This window comes from Bos taurus, chromosome 12, assembly GCF_002263795.3.
Source record: "Bos taurus isolate L1 Dominette 01449 registration number 42190680 breed Hereford chromosome 12, ARS-UCD2.0, whole genome shotgun sequence".
Taxonomy (NCBI): Eukaryota; Metazoa; Chordata; class Mammalia; order Artiodactyla; family Bovidae; genus Bos; species Bos taurus.
In genome coordinates this window covers 15,333,720-15,356,197 of record NC_037339.1, presented here as the reverse complement: position 1 = coordinate 15,356,197, position 22,478 = coordinate 15,333,720, and the positions used below count along the sequence as shown (strand labels likewise).

The 22,478-nt window shown below is 37.4% G+C and overlaps 2 protein-coding genes across 4 annotated transcripts in view; one reads left to right on the top strand and one right to left on the bottom strand.

Moving 5' to 3' along the window:
• GTF2F2 (general transcription factor IIF subunit 2) overlaps positions 1-22,478 on the bottom strand; it is a 136,215-nt gene that overhangs the window by 62,727 nt on the left and 51,010 nt on the right. For both annotated transcript variants that reach the window (XM_005213597.5, NM_001038064.1), the window contains 1 exon segment: positions 902-983. In XM_005213597.5, coding sequence (XP_005213654.1) covers positions 902-983 — 82 coding nt within the window.
• Positions 6,416-17,051, top strand: KCTD4 (potassium channel tetramerization domain containing 4). 2 transcript variants are annotated; one of them, XM_010810731.4, is made up of 2 exons: positions 6,416-6,607; positions 15,420-17,051. In XM_010810731.4, exon 2 carries the CDS (start codon positions 15,605-15,607, stop codon positions 16,382-16,384), a length of 780 nt encoding a protein of 259 aa, XP_010809033.1. In that variant the 5' UTR covers positions 6,416-6,607; positions 15,420-15,604; the 3' UTR covers positions 16,385-17,051.

Genomic DNA, 22,478 nt, shown 5'->3' with positions numbered 1-22,478 from the left:
TAAAACAAGTACAATACGTTTCTTCCAAGTTTAAAAAATTGTTGACTCTTTGAAAATCACAAAATTTGAAGTACCAAGAATTTGCAATCATAACCTTTAAGCATGAATTACAAAAGGGTAATAACCACGTCCAAAAGTGTGGAGGAGGGACACCAAAGCAAAATCTCTAACAAGGTAATGGTTTATAAAAGTTCTCTGTAGATTAAGAAAAAAGGATGGTATTCTAGCAACTAGTTATACTTGCTTTTTAGTGTATAGTATTTTAGATACACATTCATCATGGGAAAATTATAGCCCTTGAAAATAAAATGGTGCAAAGATCTTGTAACATGTCTTCAGAGAATCAAGATTTACAAGGACAACCAGAAAAAGACATTTACAAATTCTGATTCCAGGTTATAGTAACAAAGTAGCTGAATACAACCCAAATTAACAGCCTAGGTCCTCAAAGTCCCCTTACTGAAGAAACTCTTTCTGAGTTTAGTTTTAATGTGACTGACATTGTATTAGTTTCAGGAATACACGGTAAGGATTCAGTCAAGCGTACACACTGGAAAAGGATCACCACAGTAAGTCTAACTTCCGACAGCAAGCATAGTTGAAAAAAATTGTTTTTTCTTGCAATGAGATCTTTTGGGATCTCTTCTCTCAGCAACTTTCAAATGTGCAATAAACTATTATTATCTATAGTCAGCATCCTCATGACTTACTTATTTTGTAACTAAAAATTTGTTCTTATTTATTTGATTTTAAAAACAAACAAGCTTTGAAGAAAACACTTGCAACAATAACCATTGTTTTCATGTAGTCAACAGGCAATCTAATATATGTATTTCAATTCTAAAAAAAAAAAACAAAAAAAAAACACACCAGGTATCGTTTTAAAGTAATAAACACCAACCTCTTTAACCTCATGTAGTTTTCATTGGCAGCAGGTCGGCATTCAGCTCTTTGTACCACTATTCCTTCCAGTGAAAGCTTATCTTGAATGGAAAGAAAAAAATTAACAAATGTATTTAGATAACATTTATCATTTTCAAGACTGTATTTTGACACACTAACCACAGTAACAGTGATCACAATCAAATATAGTCAATAATATAAATCAAGAAAAGAAAAGGAATATTTTTAAGTTTATAGTGGTATCACTGATCAGAATAGCAAAAAAACTTGTAGTGAAACACCGGGCTCCTGTCAGGTTTATTTAGACTGCTGCAGCCCCTTGCCAATAACAGCTTTTAAACACTTAGCTCTTTCTAAAGAGTGGCTTAAAAGGGCATAAAATCAAATAAAAATTTGAAGGGTGTACAGGCTATATCATCTTTGAAGGGTGTACAGAGAAGTAACTTCTGAAAAAGTCTAAAGCACTAAATCAAAGGTATATACATACACGTATTTGAATGTGTGGGTATGTATACATATATGTCCAAAAAACAAAATTCTAGAATACACTTTGACTAAAACAGCTAGCCTAAAAAATACTGTGAAACTAGTCAGGTTCTTGCCTAGGTTATATAGAATACCAGTTCCGCCTGCCAGTTGCTCTAACTTCTATTTTTCAGCAAAATGATTAATATGGGTGTGGCCAAATGAGAGCTTTTAACTGCTATGAACATTTGTCCAAACAGAAGGAAAAATTTTCCCACTGTTAGTAAGAATTCTTACGGTGACCCTGATACAATATTCAAGAGAAACAAAAGTTAGCACCTACTGTTGTGCGCCTACCAGGCCCCAAGTCACTTTGGATCTCATCTTATTTGATAATGCATATATGACTGACCCACGATGGCACCAGCCTTAGTGCATTCTGGAAATGGATGACTATGGTTAGGAACAGTTACGGTTCAATCATATTTCTAAGAGAATTCACCCAAGTATCCAGGAGAGATTCAGGAACTCCTCTGGCTCCTCAGCAATGCATTTATGATCCATCTTTTGAGGGCCAATGACCTCATACATTCCACAAACACTAACTAAGTGCCTACCATGCGAAGGGAACCATCTAGGCACTGTAGAATCGAAGATGACTGAGATACAGTACTGTCTTCAAGAAGCATACAGTTCACTGGGCGAACAGATAAACTGACCAAAACATAAACTGCAGGTGGAACCACGCCCACATGATTTATATGAGAAAAAGTTTCTGGACTTCCCTGGTGGTCTTGTGGTTCAGAATCCACCTGCCAATGCAGGAGACATCGGTTCGATCCCTGGTCTGGGAAGATTCCACATGCCTCGAGGCAACTAAGCCTGTGCGCCACAGCTACTGAGCCCACACGCTCTACAGCCCTAGTGCCGCAACTGCTGAACCTGAGAGCCACAGCTAACGAAGCCGTGCTCCATAACGAGAGAAGCCACCACAATGACAGGCCCAAGCACTGTATCTAGAGAGTAGCCCGCACGCAGCAACAGGGATCCAGCATATCCATATCCATAAATGAGGTCTTCCACACACCAAAAATTTTATGGTGACCTTTTCTGATTTTGTCTCCAAAATCCTGGAACTCCTTATTACAGCCCCTAAGTACTAACTGCAAACACACAGTAATTCAATAGTCTGATGCAACATAAGCACAAACCTCAAGGTACAGGGTGACAGATGACTGCAAAGGGTGATGATGAGAAGCATGTCTACCTTATACCAAAATATGGCAGGAAGGAAACAAGCAGGCTGGAATTATTTTATATTAAATTTAAATTCTAAAAGTAATTTCCTCTTACTAATGAATTTAGTAATATTAAAATTTGAATTTTCTTAAAGCAAAAACAAATCTTATATTCAAGCATGCCCCTCTACTGAAGCTGAAAGTTTAAGCTAGAACGATTCTTGTCGTAACAATCACAAGATTTGGGAATGACTCCAATATACAGGGACTTAAATGCATGAGAATAGCTCACTACTGAAACATAAATTAATCCTTTTTAAAAAATGAAATAAATCTAGAATACTGTCTCCAAAGATAATTTACATACCCATGTATTTACTAATGTTGAATACTAAGAAGCTACCTTTCAATACCATCTGTGAATGTTCCACACTTATTTAACAGTACCTACTCCTGGGTGGGGGCTTTCCTGGTAGCTCAGCTGGTAAAGAATCTGCCTGCAAAGCAGGAGACCCTGGTTCGGAAGATCCCCTGGAAAAGGGAAAGGCTACCCACTCCAGTATTCTTATCCTGGTTCAGGAAGATCCTCTGGAGAAGGGATAGTTACCCACTCCAGTATTCTTGGGCTTCTCTGGTGGCTCAGCTGGTAAAGAATCTGCCTGCAATGAGGGAGACCTAGATTCGGAAGATCCCCTGGAAAAGGGAAAGGCTACCCACTCCAGTACTCTTGCCTGGAGAATCCCCATGGACAGAGGGGTCTGGCGGGCTACGGTCCATGGGGTAGCAAAGAGTCAGAAGGGACTGAGCGACTAAGCACAGCACAGCACAGCACTCTCGGGTGGACAAGGTGAATTTAATTTTTATTTAAAAGTTTCTGCTGAAGACGTTTCACACTTACAATGTCTGAAAGAGTAGCAGGCATCTAAAGCACCTACCTGCTTTCACCTGGCCACCACTCATCATCACCCTTCTCCAACAAGGTCACTCAAAGCAGCAACATTCACTTCCCCAAACCATGATTTCCTGTCCATCATATTCTCTTTTCAAATCTAAAATAGCTTCTCAAGTGAAAGGAAAGGTCTTCATCAGCAGCAATGAAAATTTCCATCAACTGGCTGCTCTTAAATAAGGCCACATCTCTGTTCACTCTTTGCCCTTTCCCCTCTCTTGGAAAAAAAAAAAAAAAATTTACTTATAGCCCCCTAAGCAAGATATAAAACCATCACACACTTTTAAAACCTCTCAGGAACATGCTTTCATTTTTTTTTTCCCTCACTAAACTGTGCTGCTTCTCTAAAACACTGCTTAAGATTTCAGGGGAAAGCTATTATATATTACATTTTAAGTCAGCTGAAAGCACTCACTTGCACACCACTGCTGTTAATTACAGATCATATTCATTAATACAGAAACCATGACTTAAAACTACTTTGTTGGTTCAGTTTGAAAGACTGTAAATACTTGAAAAATGAGCTTTTTTTCATATATTTGTCAAATATTTACTGAGTGCCTTTTATGTAAAAGATTATGCAAATACATCAGGAATAATTCAGAAATATGAAATTGGCTCCTGCCCTCAAGGAGCAGAGTCTAGTGCAGCCATTCACAAATGTGAGGATCCAAAAGAACTTTTTATGTGGATTTTATCTACTGATATTGACCATACTAGAAATGAAAACTGAAAACTGTGTAGAAAATCAGAGTGAAAAAGGCAAAAACGCTTGATATCATTAGGAAAATGGTTTTGATTTCCAGGGACCCGCCTTCCACCCAGTGGCTTCCAGATTACTTTCTTGGAGCTTGCTGGAATGAGACAGGTGTATAAACTACTCTAACACACTAGGAGCACTTCTGCTAGGCCTCCACTTAACCCACTTCTAGATTAGCACGGCTCTCAATCTCCCTCTTAAATATGGTGACAGATGCCCAGAGCTTGCTATACGCTAGTGGGTAGTAGGTTAATCTCTATCACTCCCACACACTTCTGCTCAAGCTATGCTAGAACTTGTTTATGCTAGTTTTACTGTTAGTAATTATGCAATTTGATTATATGTTATATAATCCTATTAATTATGAGTATGGGGGAGGGAGACTTTCTATGAAAACTAAGTTTAATGCTTTGTAAGATGTGGTAAGGGCTGCCCTGGTGGCTCAGTGATAAAGAATCTGCCAGCAATGCAGGAGATGAGGATTTGATCTGGGTCGGGAAGATCTCCTGCAGAAGAAAATGGCAACCCACTCCAGTACTCTTGCCTGGAGAAACCCATGGACAGAGAAGTCTGGCAGGCTACAGTCCATGGGGTTGCAAAGAGTCGTCCAAACAACTAAAGAACAGCAAGATGTGATATAAAGATAAGTTGCTAAAAACCTGTCAAATTAGGTACTGGAGTGACAACTAGAGACCAGAAGAGAGAAAGTCTTGAAGGATTCTACATTTGTACTGTCTCACTGTGTCTAAAGTCTTGCTCCTTTTTCAAGAAACCAAAAATAAAAATCTAAACTAAATTATGGGTTTACTTTCCACAAGAAAAAGAGATCAGATAATCAGTGTCCTATGCTGAGGGCAAAGGCCTTGTCCTCCATGCACACTGGCGACTAAATGTGCATTGGTGGGTCCTACAGTGTTTAAGGCAGTAGGAATACATTCGGCTATCATTTCATGATTTCCGACCTTCTAATTCAACTACTGGAAGGACTACTGGTCCTCGAGGACTACAGTCCTAGAGGCTGTGTGATTCTACCGTACTAAGCAGAATTTATTATGGTTCATGAGGGTTATCTTTCCTTAGGCCTGGCCATTTGTCCAACTTTTCTTTAGATTCTGGGAACTATTCCAGGACCTCTTCTAAATTTTCTCACCTCCCCCGCTTCTTGAGCTAGACTGGTTTGCTTACTGGTTTCTGCTCCTTGCAGCCCAAAGAATCTTCATGAGTATGAACACACACCTTTGTGATGGTATTTTATTGATCTATATACTGCCACCTAGTTTCAGAAAAACGTTGAGAGAAAGTATTAAAGGCTAAGTTACACAAAGTGCATTCTTATAACAAGAATGGAAGCATCCCAGTTCTAAATCTGTCACTAAACAGCGGAGTTACTTTGGAGAAGTTACTTCACATCTCTGGGTCTCAGCATTTGTATGCAGAAGGAAAGTCACTGGGATCTCTTCCAAGTCTCTTTCACTAAAATTAACAAAACAAAACTGGCCCTTCCCTCCAACTGAAGATGTTTTATTGTTTCATCAATATCTATTTTGTTTGCCCTAATACTTTCTAAAAGACCTAGATATAATTATAAATTTTTTTTGAGTAGGAATTAAGAGAAAAACGCTTTCTGGGAATGACAAAGGGAAAATGCTGAGAAGCTGTCCAGGACTTGAAAACACACAAACTTCTTTTCTAAGCTGGACCTTCCTACTCTCTGTCTCAATTTGACATATACTTCTGTATGATGATGGAGAAGGAAAGGGCAACCTATTCCAGAATTCCTGCCTGGAGAATCCCACGGACAGAGGAGCCTGGCGGGCTATCATCCATGGGGTCACAAAGACTCGAACATGACTGAGCAACACACACACACACACAAACACACACACACACACACACAATGATGTAGAACCCAGCAGAAACAACTGACTGGCACTTCTTACAAGTTAAGGGCCTGGCTGGTCTAAACAAGCTAAAGTGACAGGTAAGCAGGAAGGGTGCCTATTAACATTGGCACGTAAGTAATGAGAGCAGTGTGTTAAGAAGACGCTGGGCATCAGGAAGTTACAGGCATTCATTTCCACGAGACCACTCTGGATCCAGTTCAACATGGAGGCCTTTAAGAGCACTGCCAACTCAAGTTAAAACACAGACAAGGTTAAAGTCAAGATTCTGGGCTAATCCTTGAGGCCTTGAAGCTACTTCCCTGATTCTTCTTTACCTCACACCCGTGTCTGTCCTCTCTGGAAAAGGACTAAAGAAACAGTATTTCAAGAGATCAAGAGCATTTAAAAGGTAAACCATTGTTTAATATTCCTGCTAGTCTCCACTGTTCTCATTTAAAATCTTTTTCTAGCAGTTTCTGCCTGCGCTTGCGGTAAAGCCTATTAATATAAGCTACTTGGCATCTTAACAAACCAGTTGGGCAAAGTTGCGATCCTTGCTATTATTAAGAAGGTGTTTCTAATTGTATTCAAATTTGTGAATTGATGTTCTGATCTATTTAATATTCAGGAATTTTAGGAATAAAAGATCATACTCAGATTTCAGTAAGCCTACAGAGTCAGAATTGTATTACTTCAAAAGCAACAAAATGAGCAGCCATTTAAGTATTCCCCCAAATTATGTTATATAGTGTTTTCTTATAATAATATTCAAATTATAAACAAGCCTGAATAGCTGGGAAGTCCCAGTTTTAAATCAAATACTGAAACCATAATCTGAGGATTAGATTTAGGATTAGGAAACATCTCAGTTTCCTCATTCATAGTACTGCTCTTCACCTTCTCCCCTCTGGACTGGGAGAAAGAAGGTTTCTGTACATTCCTGTACAAGGGATGTTGTAATGCTCACCAAAGAGTATCTGTGAATGACAAGACTGGCTGCCCAGGAGAAGAAAGAAAAGTGTGACCTAAGGTACAAAATCAGACAGATGATTTAAATGTACAAAGGAGTCTGGATTGCTCTATGGGTCCACAGAAGCCATAACATACTTCTGATCAAAGAAATAACTTAGTGTACAACATTTTAAAAATAAACATTTGTGTTTTAATGTTTATGAAGCAAGTTCACAAGTTATTTTTCCTCCTGTACTTCACAGTAGTCTCCTTTTTTGCTTATTATACATAATTAATATTCACAATATGTATAATTATATATATATAATTAATCAGTATAAATTCTCAAATACAGACATGGGCATGATATATATAAACAGACATGACCTCTAACCTAAAAGCCGCTTTCAAGAGTAAGAGGTTGAATAAAACCCAGAAATAAAACTTTCATTTGAAAAAAATGAAGTAATACCGTTCTATAACAATAAATGAAAAAGAAAACCATAGTACCGAAATAGTCTTGTTTTAGTAAAACCTTCCTCAAAAGGTGCTATCCACTTGCACTAGAAATGAGAGAGAATTCAAGAACAATAGCAACCATGATTATATGAAGAGAAAAACAAATCCTTCCAGGAAAGATTAAGTCTCCAGGAGAAAAGGCTTTGACCACAGGGCTGCATAGGTAAATAGTGCCAAACACGGTGCAAGGTGTGATGAGAGGCACAAGAGAAGAAAACTACAGGCCCCTGTACCTAAGAAAGCCTGTGGTACAGCTGAGACACAACATGAACAAAACACTTAGAGACAATCTGATGACACATTTTTTAATCACTGAATATGATTCAAGCTTCATTAATTTCATCCTCAATAATCCCAGTTCTCTTCACCATGTTTAGTAACAGTACTAATACCACACACTAGTTTAGTTCTAGATACTATTTCAAGATACTTTAATAGGAAGTGATCCTCGTAACTACAGGGTAGAAATTACGCCCTCATCATTAAGAACTCCTCTGAGGTAAGTTCACTTTCCTGAGCTCATCAGTTTCCTGAATATAGTAGTTCTTCAATTCTGCTTGGTCCTAAGAATCACCTGGGGAGCTTTTTAAAAACTACAGGGTCCACTCTCAGAGATTCTACCTTAATTGCATTGTGTGGGCAAGAAGTGTTTTTACACACTCACTGGGCAACTCTAATATGCAGCAGGCAGAGCTGGGAACTGGTGCCCTGATACTTCTCTCCTCCTCTCCCCCAACACCTTCTCCTTCCCCCGTCTTTCTGGTAACTGAATTTTCTGGTGGTGTGGGGACAACAGCTTACAGAATTGCTTAAATATGCCATCAAATCTAAGATGCCATCAATTGTAATGTTCACCATTACCTTATGTGCCAGCAAGAAAGACAAAATACTACCGTGAAAATTTTACAAGTCAATGATTTTAAGACATACCCCAATTACAGAAATGTTAGATGTAAAAAAGTGTGCCATATGATAGAGTTCTCCATCCCAGATTTACAATCACTCTACTCTCTGTAAGAAACTCCATGTCCTCCTGTGAACCACCATATCCTGTCCTGCTGGTTCAGGCCCCCACCTCCCTACCCCCTCACCCCTCGACCATCTCATCACTAAAGACACAGGAGAATCTAAAGAGAAGATGGTAACATGAGGGACAGTGGTAAGGGACAGCATTTGGGGGCAGAAACTCTTTTGGTCCTGGATTTCATAGCAATATTCACTTTACAATTTTTCAGTCATACCCCTCATTTTGAGATTGTAGACAATGATTATTAACTTAAAACATCTCCTTCTGAGAGAGAAGGCAAAATTCTGTTTTGCCAAATAGCACTATAAAAATGAGTTCTCTACAATAATATAATTTCAGTGTTCATTTGATGGCTCATAGAAGCGCTTTGCTCATCTAGTTACAATAAAATTTTCCAGTGAATAATAATGCATAGTCTGCACTTCAAAAAAAAAAAGAGCACACTCATTTTAAAAGCTCAAATGACTTTTGCTTACAGAATTATAAAACACAGGTTTCCCTGCAATACTCATCTCCCAAAGTACATTTAAAATATGAATTAGCATGATTTGCAAAGTGTTTCCAAGATTGCCTCTGTAATGAAAAGCAAACAAACAGTGGAATGGAATGTTGTCAGAACTTCTCCTCCTTTAGTCATTTTTACGTGTGCTCCTTTTGACACAAAGCGCTTTAATCTTTTCTACACTCCTCAAATGGGGTTTAAAAATTAGCTGAAGCAGCAGTTTCCTGGGCTTCTATGAAGACTCAGTTCAACGCTGTAAAACACTTACAAGCTTATTCCTCCAAATGGAATCACACATCCACATCACCATTCCGCCAGAAGCTATAGTGAATGAGTCCTAGGAGGACTTGACACTCCGCACAGTTGGTGAGATACTGTGGTCAGTCAGCTCCACAAGGTGGGAGAGACAGTACCTGTGCTGATGAAGCCCAGGACCAGACAACATCTAATACAGAAAACTTTCATATTTCAAAACAAAACTGAAGTTTTGGTATTTAAACAGAATTAGGTTAACAGAAAAATCCGTGATTCTTAAACTATGTTAATACATAACACTGTCTCCTTTATTTTTATTTTTCAACACCAAAAAGAAACTACAGTAACATAATTATAGCTGAATATCAAAATGAGTATTTCTCACATTCAATGCTATTAACAGGAGGCTATGAAAAATAAGAAACGCATACATTAAAAAACAAAACTCAGCTTGTGAAAGGAAGGTCAAGCCAAAAAGTAATCAGAGGACATGAAAGTCAGATGGCCAAAGGTTAGCCAGATTTTGGAAAATGAACAGATAAAGATATCACTGCAGATCAAGTAAATGGGTATCAAATTCAAGTGAAGACGAAAGACCCAAATTAATAAGTCTCAAAAAATACGGAGAAGTTCAGAGCAGAGACACAGTGACAGGTTTAAGTAAAAATTAACAGCTCCTGCTCTTTCTGTAGTTGGCTTCACTTTCTTAGTGCAGAAACAAGAAATCACCTTTTTTTTTTTTTTTTTAAGAAGAAAAAAAAAAGGAATTAATGCATGCAGGTAAAAATAATCAAAAAGATTTGGTAGAGGCAGAGAATGAAGAACCAGAAACCCCATGTTTTTAATAAAGGCAGCTTCATCCGTTTTCCTTGAAAAGGAGTGTCTGAATTTCATAAAAGAGTGATCTGTTGAGTGTAGGGGAATTACCAAATCTTTTATCTTCTAACCAAGAGAGAGATCTTCTTGGTAAGGTTCTACTTCCTTATGGCAAGAAAATATCTCTGGCATATTCTGTGTCAATCACGCTGCTGACAATGACCTCATTTCCCATCAAGAGCTGGCAGATAATTCCCACTGGCCTGGAGTAAGTTCTGCCTAATGCAGGCAGTGGAAGATTGGCATCACCATATAGCAGAAAGATTTTGCTAAAATTTGGTAAGGCACTGGGCCTAACCAATGAGTATACTTGGAACAAGAACCTGTCAGTGACACTGTTTAAGTCCTCCAAGTTGGCTATCACCAACAGGAACACAGATTAGCAACGCTGGGGAGTGAGGATATGGAGAAAGGGAGACCTCATACGCTGCTGGGGGTAGGTAAACTGGTGCAGCCACTTGGGCAAACAGTATGGAGGTTTCTCAAAAACTAGAGACAGAGCTACTGTACCAATCAGCAATTCCACTTCTGAGTATATATTCAGAGGAAATTCTAATTTGAAAAGAGATATACAAGGACCCCGATATTCACAGCAGCATTATTTACAACTGTGAAGGTATGGAAACAAGCTAAGGGTCCATCCCCAGATGAATGGCTAGAGAAGATGTGGTGTGTGTGCATATATATATATCACAATGGAATACTACTCTGCCATAAAAAAGAATGAACATTGCTGTCTGCAACAACATGAACAGACTCACAACTCAGCACGGACTTATGCTAAGTGAAACAGGTCAGACAGAAAAAGACAAATACTGTATGATATCACTTCTATGTGAAATCTAAAAAAACAAAACAAAAGCCAGATAACACCAAGTGCTGGAGAAAATTCGGGGAAACAGGAACCCACAGGCACCGCTGGTGCGAGAGTGCACTGTTAGAGCTCATCTTGGGAGTCATCTGGGAGTGCTAAGTGAAACTGAACGTGCCCAGAAAGCTCTCCCCTGGGTGTCTACCACACAAGTTTCCACAGACACCTATAAGAGGACATGCCTTAAACTGTTCACCACAGCAAGGGACTGAGGCAGCCTGGGGGTCCATCACCAAGGAATCAAAAACAACATTCACTGAGTGTCTAGGTGTGAAATACTCTGTGCTATCCAGAGGCAGTGAAATATGTATATACTACAGCAACCTGAACTAATGCAAAAAACAGAGCTGAATGAAGGAAAAACAGATACATAGATGTATGCGAGAAAATACATCTTCAAAGTTGACTAAACTTGGTCAAACTTTATATGTGTGATTACATATGTCTATGATAGACACTTAAAAAAAAAACACCTTTCTGCATATGAAATCTTCAAGTCTAGCGGTCAAGTGCATTCAAACGAGCTCATCTTTGCTGTGTAGGTTGAGCCCTTCTGCTTAAACAATTAACTGATTACTTCCAGTCTGGATCTGCAGTGAGGCAGAGAAACATGGTCACACAAACCCATGGATGTCCGCCTCGGAATAGTTATCAAAGCACCATTTTTACAATTTTCGGGCTGTGTGGATTTGACTGACATGACTCTCCCCACCCTCTAGCCCCCAAAGCAAGTAAATATAAGCTTAGAATAAACTAAGAAAAAGACAACCTGGCTTTCTCCTCGGAAGCACACGCACCATAACAGCGGCAATGAGCAACAAAAGCCCTGTGATTAATGTAAACTGCAATCACCTTGCTTTGATGCGGATGGAGTGGAGCAACGCAGAGAAGGCGGGGTCTCCTGGGTACCATTTTTCTTTCTTAAGACTGCAAGTTGGGAGCCACAGGACATTAAAAAAAAAAAAGTCCTATAGATTCTTATCAGCTTCCAGCGAGGCACTAAGACAGGCCTTCTGTTACACTATTGTTGCCCCGCCATGGGTGGCAAACACATCTTTCATGTCAGGTTGCAGAAGCCAAGAAGGCCAGAGTGAAGTCTAGAGTGAGAAAGGGCAGTCAAGGGTTAGAGGCACACGACAGGGTGGTTCACGGTCAAGGAAAGCCAGAAGGAAAAAAGACACACGCCAGCAGGTTTAAAAATCAGGAAGCAGAAGTGAGCGAGTCAGCAGGTATAAGGGGGCCCTGGGGATGACGGCTGAAGAGGTCAGTGTCGTGCCTCAGGTCCCCAACGGCAAGGCCCAGCCTCTAGCAGCACTAGCCCCAGGGCTCCCCAGGAAGGCGTCGGTAAACGGCCACAGTGTAAAATGCAGCAGACCAAGGCTTACACAGAATCCAACCATCTCACCTTACTTAAACATACAAAGAAAACCTGAGCAGTACCCACTACGCTGCAGCTGCGCTCTACTGGTCCTGCTGTCCCGCGCGCACTGTAAACAGCTGTGTGGTTGCGACCTCTAGAACAGAAGTCAAAGTAACCTAAGAACTTTTCTGAATGAGAAAAACTGGTTTAGGAAGCTTCACTGAAGTCTTCTAAATGGGCCTTACAGACGTTAAAAAAAGCAATTAAGAATATCCACAAAAAACTTGGGAAAAAACAAAAAAGGTCTACCAATTACTTCAATGAGGCAAAGTTTTTTTCTTTCTTTTAAAAAAAGGGATTACTACAAATGAATTTTTGAGGATTCTTTGGACTGGGATAGGTAGAATAGACGTTCATGTGACTGAAACAGGATTGCTACACTACCTGGGGTGGGCTTCCCTCATGGCCTAGTCGGTTGAAGAATCTGCCTGCAATGCAGGAGACCCGGGTTTGAATCCTGGGTCAGGAAGATTCCCTGGAGAAGGAAATGGCAACCCCTTCCTGTATTCTTGCCTGGAGAATCCAGGCGATGGACAGAGGAGCCTGGCAGGCTACAGCACATGGGGTTGTGAGAGCTGGACATGAGTTAGTGACTAAACCATCATAAACTTCATTAAAAGAGGACTATACCTGTAAGTGAAACTGGCATGCCTTTGCTGGCTGTGCTGTTATGTGCTTGCTACTCAGATACATTTACTACTAAGAAAAGAATTCCATTTTTAAAGTTGTGCCGCCCCCCGCCCCAAACCTATTCCATATTTCAGAAAAAGTTGTATCCATAGGTAAGACTTGATTCCCAAACCACAAAATCAACACACATGAAATTGTTAGAATATACCAGTAAACTTTTCTTAAATGATGTGGTGCTGAGAGGAAGATTTAGTCTAAAGTGTTGGCTTACTATCAAGAAGCTATAAAATTCTAGATAAAACACTAAAAACTCTCCAGAATGCAATCTTCTCTGGCTCAATTTCATGGTCTCCAAGCAAAAGTGAAAGTTGCTCAGTCAGGTCCGACTCTTTGCGACCTCATGAACTGTAGCCCCCTGGCTCCTCTGTCCATGGAATTCTCCAGAAAAAATATTGCAGTGGGCAGCCATTCCTTTCTCCAAGAGATCTTCCCAACCCAGCGACTGAACCTGGGTCTCCTGTAATGCAGGCGGATTCTTTACCTTCTAAGCCACCAAGGAAGTCCTCTCAGCAAAAACTCAGCCCTAAAAATGTTACGCCTTTGATTTCTAGTTTAATTTCAATGAACTTCTTTTTTCAATCAACTTTTGATAAGCTCAATGATACCTAAACACTAAATTCAAACTGCTGTAATTAAATATCAAATTTTTTTTATCTAAAGAAAATCTAACATTGTTTCGAAAAAACACAATGCAAACCTTTTTAGAAGAATCTCCGCCAATAATACTTCTATCAAGTGACAGTGAAAGTCACTCAGTCATGTCCAACTCTTTGCAACCCCGTGGACTATACAGTCCATGGAATTCTCTAGGCCAGAATACTGGAGTGAGTAGCCTTTCCCTTCTCCAGGGGATCTTCCCAATTCAGGGATCAAACGCAGGTCTCCCACATTGCAGGTGGATTCTTTACCAGCTGAGCCACAAGGGAAGCCCACTTCTATCAAAGTTGAAAATTTTTAAATACCTTTAATGTAAAAAAAATGTAAATAAATTTGACAAAATCTAAAGTCTAATTCTGTAGTTCCTCAGAATAATTTAGCAGGTAGATCAGCCAAATAATAGTGTACTGGGGACCATGTTCACATTTCTTACCACTGGGTCTTTAAACTCAAGAAAAGAAAACTCAGATCCCTAACATGTTTTGGAAAGCAATTTACGAGGGAAGAAGGAAAAAAAAAGAAAGGGGGCGGGGGAAAACACCATACTCACACTGTTAGAGCTCAAAAAAAAAAAAAAAAAAAAAGGCAACAGGCTTTGGTCTTTTCTCTCTCTTTTTGTGAACACTGGGGGGAAAAAAACAGCAGCAGCAAAAGAAACCCAACTAATCTGGCCCATGATATTATTTTATAGCAGGTATTTTGAAACTGCCTCTGTCATCTTCTCGAGGGAGCACTCGTTCGTGCACACACACACAAACACACAGACACACAAACACACGGTTACGGTATTTTCCACAGCAGTCCAAGTCTTTGTTCAGTGTGTTTAGGGTGAAACAAGCTTATGAATTTTTCATAAGAAATCTTAACCAAAAAAAAAAAAAAATACCGTAAAGCCTGTTTATTTGACTTGTTTTACTTGTAGGGTAAAAAGCCAAAATAACAGAACCTTTTGCTGAAAGACATTAAGAAAATTTCTTCTCACTTACTGATTCCCCAAATCAGAATCACATGCAAATCCAATTAAACTTAAGTACAATGTCACAAATAACGGGTTTAAGTATTCTCATTTTTGTTTCTAAAATGACACCACCACCGTGGAATGTGTGACTTTTTACAGGAGAGAAAATTCTATACACCTAGGTCCTTTCTCTTTGGGTTTCCTACTTATAATTTACTTTAAAATATGATAGCAATTTCACATATATTATTCTCTGAAAGGTCACAGTATTGTTCAATATTAAGCCTGCCTACTTAATTTTGACACTGAGAAGTGAATAAAAATTCACACTTAGCTGGAGAATTAAATATATATAACTGCTTAACTGCCCATAGGAAATTCAATTCACTGAGTAACTTTTATTTATGTCTAAGAATATCTATGAAAACCTTTTCACAGCAGGTTCCTTCCCTGATACGGTTAAATGCAAATTATCTCTTTTCCCTCTTACTCCAGAAAGCTCCTGCATACATAGCTGATACGCCACCTACTGCAAAACCGAGCTGACAGCGCAGGCGATGCTGCCAGCATTTCCATTCCATCACCAGGCTGGGGCTGAATAAAGGCGTGTTTGTGTGGTAGTGTTTCTTTTTTAAAAATCTCAACGCCAAGAAGAACAAGCTGAAATAGCGTGTTCAAAAATGGAGCATAAAATAAACAGGAGAGAAAAAGAAAAGGACTATGAAGGGAAACACAACAGCCTGGAAGATGCTGACCAGGGAAAGAACTGCAAATCCACTCTGATGACCCTCAACGTTGGTGGATACTTATACATCACTCAGAAACAAACACTGACCAAGTACCCAGACACTTTCCTTGAAGGTATAGTCAATGGAAAAATTCTCTGCCCGTTTGATGCCGATGGTCATTATTTCATAGACAGGGATGGACTCCTCTTCAGGCATGTTCTAAACTTCCTACGAAATGGAGAACTTCTACTGCCCGAAGGGTTTCGAGAAAATCAACTTCTTGCACAAGAAGCAGAATTCTTTCAGCTCAAGGGACTGGCGGAGGAAGTGAAGTCCAGGTGGGAAAAAGAACAGCTGACACCCAGGGAGACCACTTTCTTGGAAATAACAGATAACCATGATCGCTCACAAGGACTGAGAATCTTCTGTAATGCTCCAGATTTCATATCAAAAATAAAATCTCGCATTGTCCTGGTGTCCAAAAGCAGGCTGGATGGCTTTCCTGAGGAGTTTTCTATATCGTCAAATACCATTCAATTTAAATACTTCATAAAGTCTGAAAATGGCACTCGACTGGTACTGAAGGAAGACAACACCTTTGTCTGCACCTTGGAAACTCTTAAGTTTGAGGCCATAATGATGGCCTTAAAGTGTGGTTTTAGACTGCTGACAAGCCTGGACTGCTCCAAAGGGTCAATTGTTCACAGCGATGCACTTCATTTTATCAAGTAATTACCTGTGCCACGAACAAAGGCAACAAGCATGCAGCCAGCAAGCTTCAGAAAACCTCGGCATCAAAGGCATCCCAAATAATGTGCCCAACCAGCTCTGTACTCAGAGTCCTGCTGCTAATCAATTACTGTGAGCTAACGGTATGTAAATTCTATCGCTAAAGATGTCCTTCTCTAGGTGTTCCTGCTGATCAGACGTACACTTAAAGTGAAAACAGTGATCTCCTACATACTGTAAATAAAGACGGAATGCTTTTGCTATTTGTTTATTTTTCCTTAAGCTGTCTTTCAATCAGAATGTCTTGGGTACTTGTACAATGAACAAGCATGTACATTATCTATCATTCTTTCAAGGAAAGGTTAATAAAATATTTTAAAGGACTATGAGACTTTAAATCCTTTCTACTCATGGCAAAAATCTACGAAGAAACTGAACTGATAAAATTAACCATTGAGAGCAAGAGAGATGTGCAGATCTACTAAAACAGAGCTGTGGTGAAAGCAAAATGAGATGTAAGCATTAAAGCTATGGGTTTAATTTTTGATGGTAGGCACCAAAAGCTTGTTCATAGTTTCTGTATTTCATATTAGAATTATAGCTGGATTGAAATACTGCTGAAAATTCCTAGAAAACTGCTTGATGACAATAAAAAAAAATGAAAGCATGACTAACTTCTTTGCTTATAGTTAATAATTATAGTAAAAAGTTACATGTGTCACTTTTAAAACAAATATGCCTTTTAATGACTTCACACAGTATTATGCATTGATGCAGTCAACTGGCAGGCTACAGGCTATAGTAACCCTGGCTGGATTTGCAAGTGACAAAAATCAGCCAATTCATTCCTTTGCAGACTGAACTCCAATACAGCATGGGTAACTTACTCTCAATAGAGTATACAGTATTAGAATAATGAAGAGAGTTCATTTTCAGAATTATCCTAAATATCTCATCTTTCAAGCTCAAAAATAACACATGAGTAACACTAAACATTATTCCTATGGAAGAAGTTTATTGATTCTTTTCAGTACCTCTTTTGATGGTAAATCTCAGGCTCAATGAGTTTGTGATCATTTCCTTAGTTCATGCTAAACAAGAAGTTATTTTTTAAAATTAGGTTTTACGTATGGCTATCTAAATTAAATAATCAAGAAAGTTAGCTTTAAAGGTGAGAACATTTTTTGCTCGCAAAGAACAGCTAAATCATTTATTTCTATGCCACTTATTTTCTCTGACTTCTAAGTACAAATAACATCTTAATTCACTCCTTTAAAATTTAACCATTAAAACTGGTCATTAAATATTGACTTTAATAAACTTTAACAAAATATTTCTGAAAATCTTAACTGAGGTTACAGAAGTTAGCATCTATGCAAAAAGTTTGCTTATACATAAAAACTCAGGAGAGCTAATATTCACTCAGAACTGTAACTGACTTCCCATTACAACATCTAAGGTAATACAAAAGTTGGCTGTACATACTAAAAGAAATATTTTAAAACCTACTGTACAAAAAAGTCCTTTAAAAATCCATGTTAAAAACAAAAATCTCTACATCAACTGCATAATTTTCTTTTTGTATAACAAGAAAAAAAGTTTATAACATCAAATTATCCCTTATGTACTTAAAAAGGCTTAATCAGGATTCAAAAGAACTATGAAAACAGAAAAAAAATACTAAAATCTATTTTATCAGTCACTATAATTGAACTGTCTACATACCTCTCCAGCTTATGAGCTGACTTTTCCTTGGCATTTGGACTTTGTAATGTAAAACACAAAAACAAAAACACGGTAATGATTTAATGTCAAAGTAAGATTTTCTCTAACAAGGTTTCATTTCAGATAATAAAAATAGCCCTGACACATCTTTTTACAGGAGATATAGTTTGTACAAATCTCCTTAGAAGTATTATAAGTGAGGCTTTTGCATCAGTTCACAAAAGAAAATTTAACTGTTATAACAAAATTTTATTGATGGAAACCATTACTCTAGGAAATCTGTCACTGATTTTTTTGAACATGTCTAAAAAATCATTTCTGAAATGCATTTAATTCCTCCTTAAGCTTTTGATAAATCATAATATCCTAAAACATTTAGTAATCTAGAAGGAAATAAGGCAGATTGATTACTCTTGCAAAAATTTTCATAAATATATCTTCAAAATCACTTGCACTGGTATTTACATATTCAAGTGTCTATATATTGTAAGTGCACACGAAATACCTAGTTTTTTAAATTTTTATTGAAATATTGGTGATTTACAATGTGGGGTTAGTTTCAGGTATACAGCAATGGAAATACCTAGTGTTTAAACTTCAGTACTTTAAAAAATACTGAGAAATACTTCCCATTCAAAAGACTCAAGTAATTGTACAAAGTGCCTACTATAAGTCAGAGTGAAGTTGTCACAACATTTTTGTTTGCAATCAATGACGAACTTCTTCCTCAAATCTTTTCTCATATTGTTCCAAAGAATAAATCACAAAGTGACTCTATCTTCTTTTTCAGAAGAAAGCTAATAAGAAAACAGGTTACTGTACTTGCCATATGCCTAACATATATATGCATGTATTTGGAATTATACCACACAGTGATTCTAGCATTACCCTTAAAATATAAAAAACAAACACACAGCTTAAGGTATACTGTATTTCTAAAATGTGTATGGCAGTGTGCAGAACAAAGGGAAATGCTTACACAACTCTTCAAATGATACAGAAATGATGACTACTGTCTCAGACTGAAGATCATACTAATTAAGCTTGTTTTGTTTTTTTTTTTTTAAAGAAAAGTATTTGTATTTCAAGTGCTATTTTTAAGATGTTAAAAGGTAACGTTAGTGTTTTATCACATGCCAGGTACCATGCTATGAACATATATTATCTCAATTAATCCTCACGATAACCCTAAGAAAGATGGAGAGAGAGCCTTAGAGGGCTAAGGGACCTGCTAAGATCCTACAGTTACTGAGAGATCAAGGTGGAACCAGTATTTGAAACCTAGTTATGCCAGCTCCAGAGACAGCAGGAACTATGCTTTCGCAGGCCACTTATCTCTGTAACACCTAGAACCTGGCATAGAGCAGGCATTCATGAAGTACATGCTAAACAAAGAACACCAAAATAGAGGTTTGCCTCACTTGATAAAATCTCACGATGCAGGTATTCTTAAAATGTTGAGTGAAAAAATGGATTTCGGGAAAGCAAATAATATTTTAAATGTCATGTCGTGTCATTTAAAGAACATGAGATGAATCATCTCACAAGAATAAAGAATATCCCAAATTTGTATATTGGCAAATCTAGATTTTCACATGTCAGATTTGCTGAAAAGGGGGGTTACTTTTTATGGCTTATAAAGTCCACAGAACTTACTATGAGGAAAAAATACAGGACAGTGGAACACATATGGGCTCTGCAGTCAGACCTGGGTTCAAATTCAATTAACTTCCCCTAATTTGCTTACATGACCATAAGCAATATTCTTCACTTCTTTGAACTTCAACATCCTCACAGTAAAACAGATAGTAATGATCAGTTGATAGGGCATTTATATGGCTTAAATTAAATTCTAAATTACATGTAAAATCCCCAGGGAAAGAAATGGTAACCCACTCCAGTATTCTTGCCCAGAAAATCCCCATGGACAAAGGAGCCTGGCAGGCTGCAGGCCACAGGGTCACAGAGTCAGACACAATTGAGCAACTGAACAGCAACATGTAAAATGCCTAGCCCATCACAGACTTTCTATAGCCTGGTTATTATCTTATCCAGTGCAAAAGTATCTTCATGACATAACCATGAATAACAGGCACAAAAACGCACATTTACATTAACTAGGTTTTCAACTTAGACATGAACAGACAGAGAACTTTCAACAAATGCAAGCTTAATACTGTGTTGAATTCTATAAGATACAAGGCTCTACTTTAAATTGCTCCAGGAAAATGCAGTTTTCATCTTTATTAGTTTAAAAATATGTATGGTAAATTTTTCTTAGGACATTTATCTCCTAGCTTCATATGCAAAATCTACAAGAGCAAACTAATCACTACAGCTGTTTTCAGCAATTTAAAATCAGTCAGTAATAATGTGATATCACACTCTTAAAAGATACCCGTATCTAATAAATTATGATCAAATGCTTTAAGCTGCAATGGTGTCAGTCAAGGTTAAAATCAGAGCACTGGAATCATAATAATCTTGCAAATAAAATAGAGATGTAATATGAACTATCCAAAACAGCATGCAACTTAGAAATTATTTATATTTTGTTTTTTAAATTTTTTTTTTATTGGAGTTGACTTACAATGTATTAATATATGCTGTACAGCAAAATGACTCAGTTACACACACACACATTCTTTTTTATATTCTTTTCCATTATGGCTTATCCCAGGATAACTGAATATGGCTCCCTGTGCTGTAAGGCAGGACCTTGTTGTTTATCCGCTCTACACATAACAGTTTGCATCTACTAAACCCAAACAACCAGTCCATCCATCCCCCTTTGCCCCTCCCCCGTATTTAGCTCTGAAAAATATCATCGTTACCTCTGTAGCAGACTTATCCTCCTAATCATATTTTGCCTAAGTTAATAATAAAATTAATTTGCTTCTGTGAACAAACACCAAGGGGATGATGATAAAGAAAGATGTGCTGGGAAGAAGGAAATATCTAAGATGAAATTTTGAATTTGCCTAATTTATAAAGAGGTGACTGTATTCCTACTTCTCCTCTTTGCAAAGATACACAATAGTTCAAGAGTTTAAATCAAACAGAAGTCACCAATATTAATGGAAGTCTTATAAGCTATTATAAATAACTTACACTTCCTTCCAAGAATGCAAAAACTATGCAATATCAAGCATTTTCTACATAAAATATAGTAACTCTAAATTTATTTAAATTACTACACATTTTCGAAAACATACTGGATATTAAAAAGGATGGGGAACACGTGTATACCTGTGGCGGATTCATGTTGATATATGGCAAAACCAATACAATATTGTAAAGTAAAAAATAAAATAAAATTTAAAAAAAGAAAGAAAAAAAAAGTCAAACAATTATACTACATTTCCTTGTTACATGTCTTAAAAAATTGTTCCCCAGCATAAAATAAAAATAAATAAAACAAGATGCAGTTAACCTAACAGAACAGCAGGTTTTTCCAAACTGAGGACTCCAGAATATTCAGTTACATTTAACAGCAAATTTTACTAATTTTTTTTTAAAGATTAAGTTATTTTACAAATTCCTTTTTGAAGACAGGCCCAATCTTTCAAAAGTTATTTTGATGACAGCCTTTTAGAATCTTCAGTACATATTTTTCTACATAAAGTATAAAATTGGGCAAGTCTGATTTTTAAAAAATTCCACGCTACTGATTTTACCTTGTTATAGGAGGTTTGTTAACTAATATTAAAGTTTCTTAAAACTGTTGAGTGATACAAACTTTAATCTTAATGATTACTTGAGTCTGATAAACTTCTATGACTTAAGGTGGTTTTACAAAGAACTACAATGTTTAGCATTTACTTCAGGTACCCTATCATTTGATGAATTTTTATTTATATTTATTTTTAAAAAACATTAAATTTAAGTGTAGACATCCTAAGAAAACTACTTTGAATTGTGCATTTTTCCTATCCATGTAAAGGAAAGACTATATCACTGTGTATAGAAATAATTATTAATAAAGGTTGATGACTATTAGATAGAAATACCAAGCAAAAGAATCTAAAAGTCACAGGTGACTGATTTATAAAAAAAAGAGAAACAAAAACTGCAACCCACAGGCATTTATGACACATATATGTTTGCCTTTCACAACACAGCCAGAAAGAAACACTGGGATTCAATATACAGATATTCAGCTACCTTGAAAACTGAAGGCAGGCTTTATCAAAATGTCATTTTGGTTCCCAGTTATATATCACTCCTCTCTTTTTCCTATCTTACCAAAATTTAATTATTTGGATATAAGGTAGACTGTACTTAATAAGAGGCAAGAAGGCTCAACTCTCTCTCTTACAATTATATAACAAAAATTTGTATATTATAAAATTCACTACACAATGAATATATA

Coding starts and splice junctions, on each gene's coding strand:
- KCTD4 (XM_010810731.4), top strand. CDS start 15,605: ATGGAGCATAAAATAAACAGGAGAGAAAAAGAAAAGGACTATGAAGGG.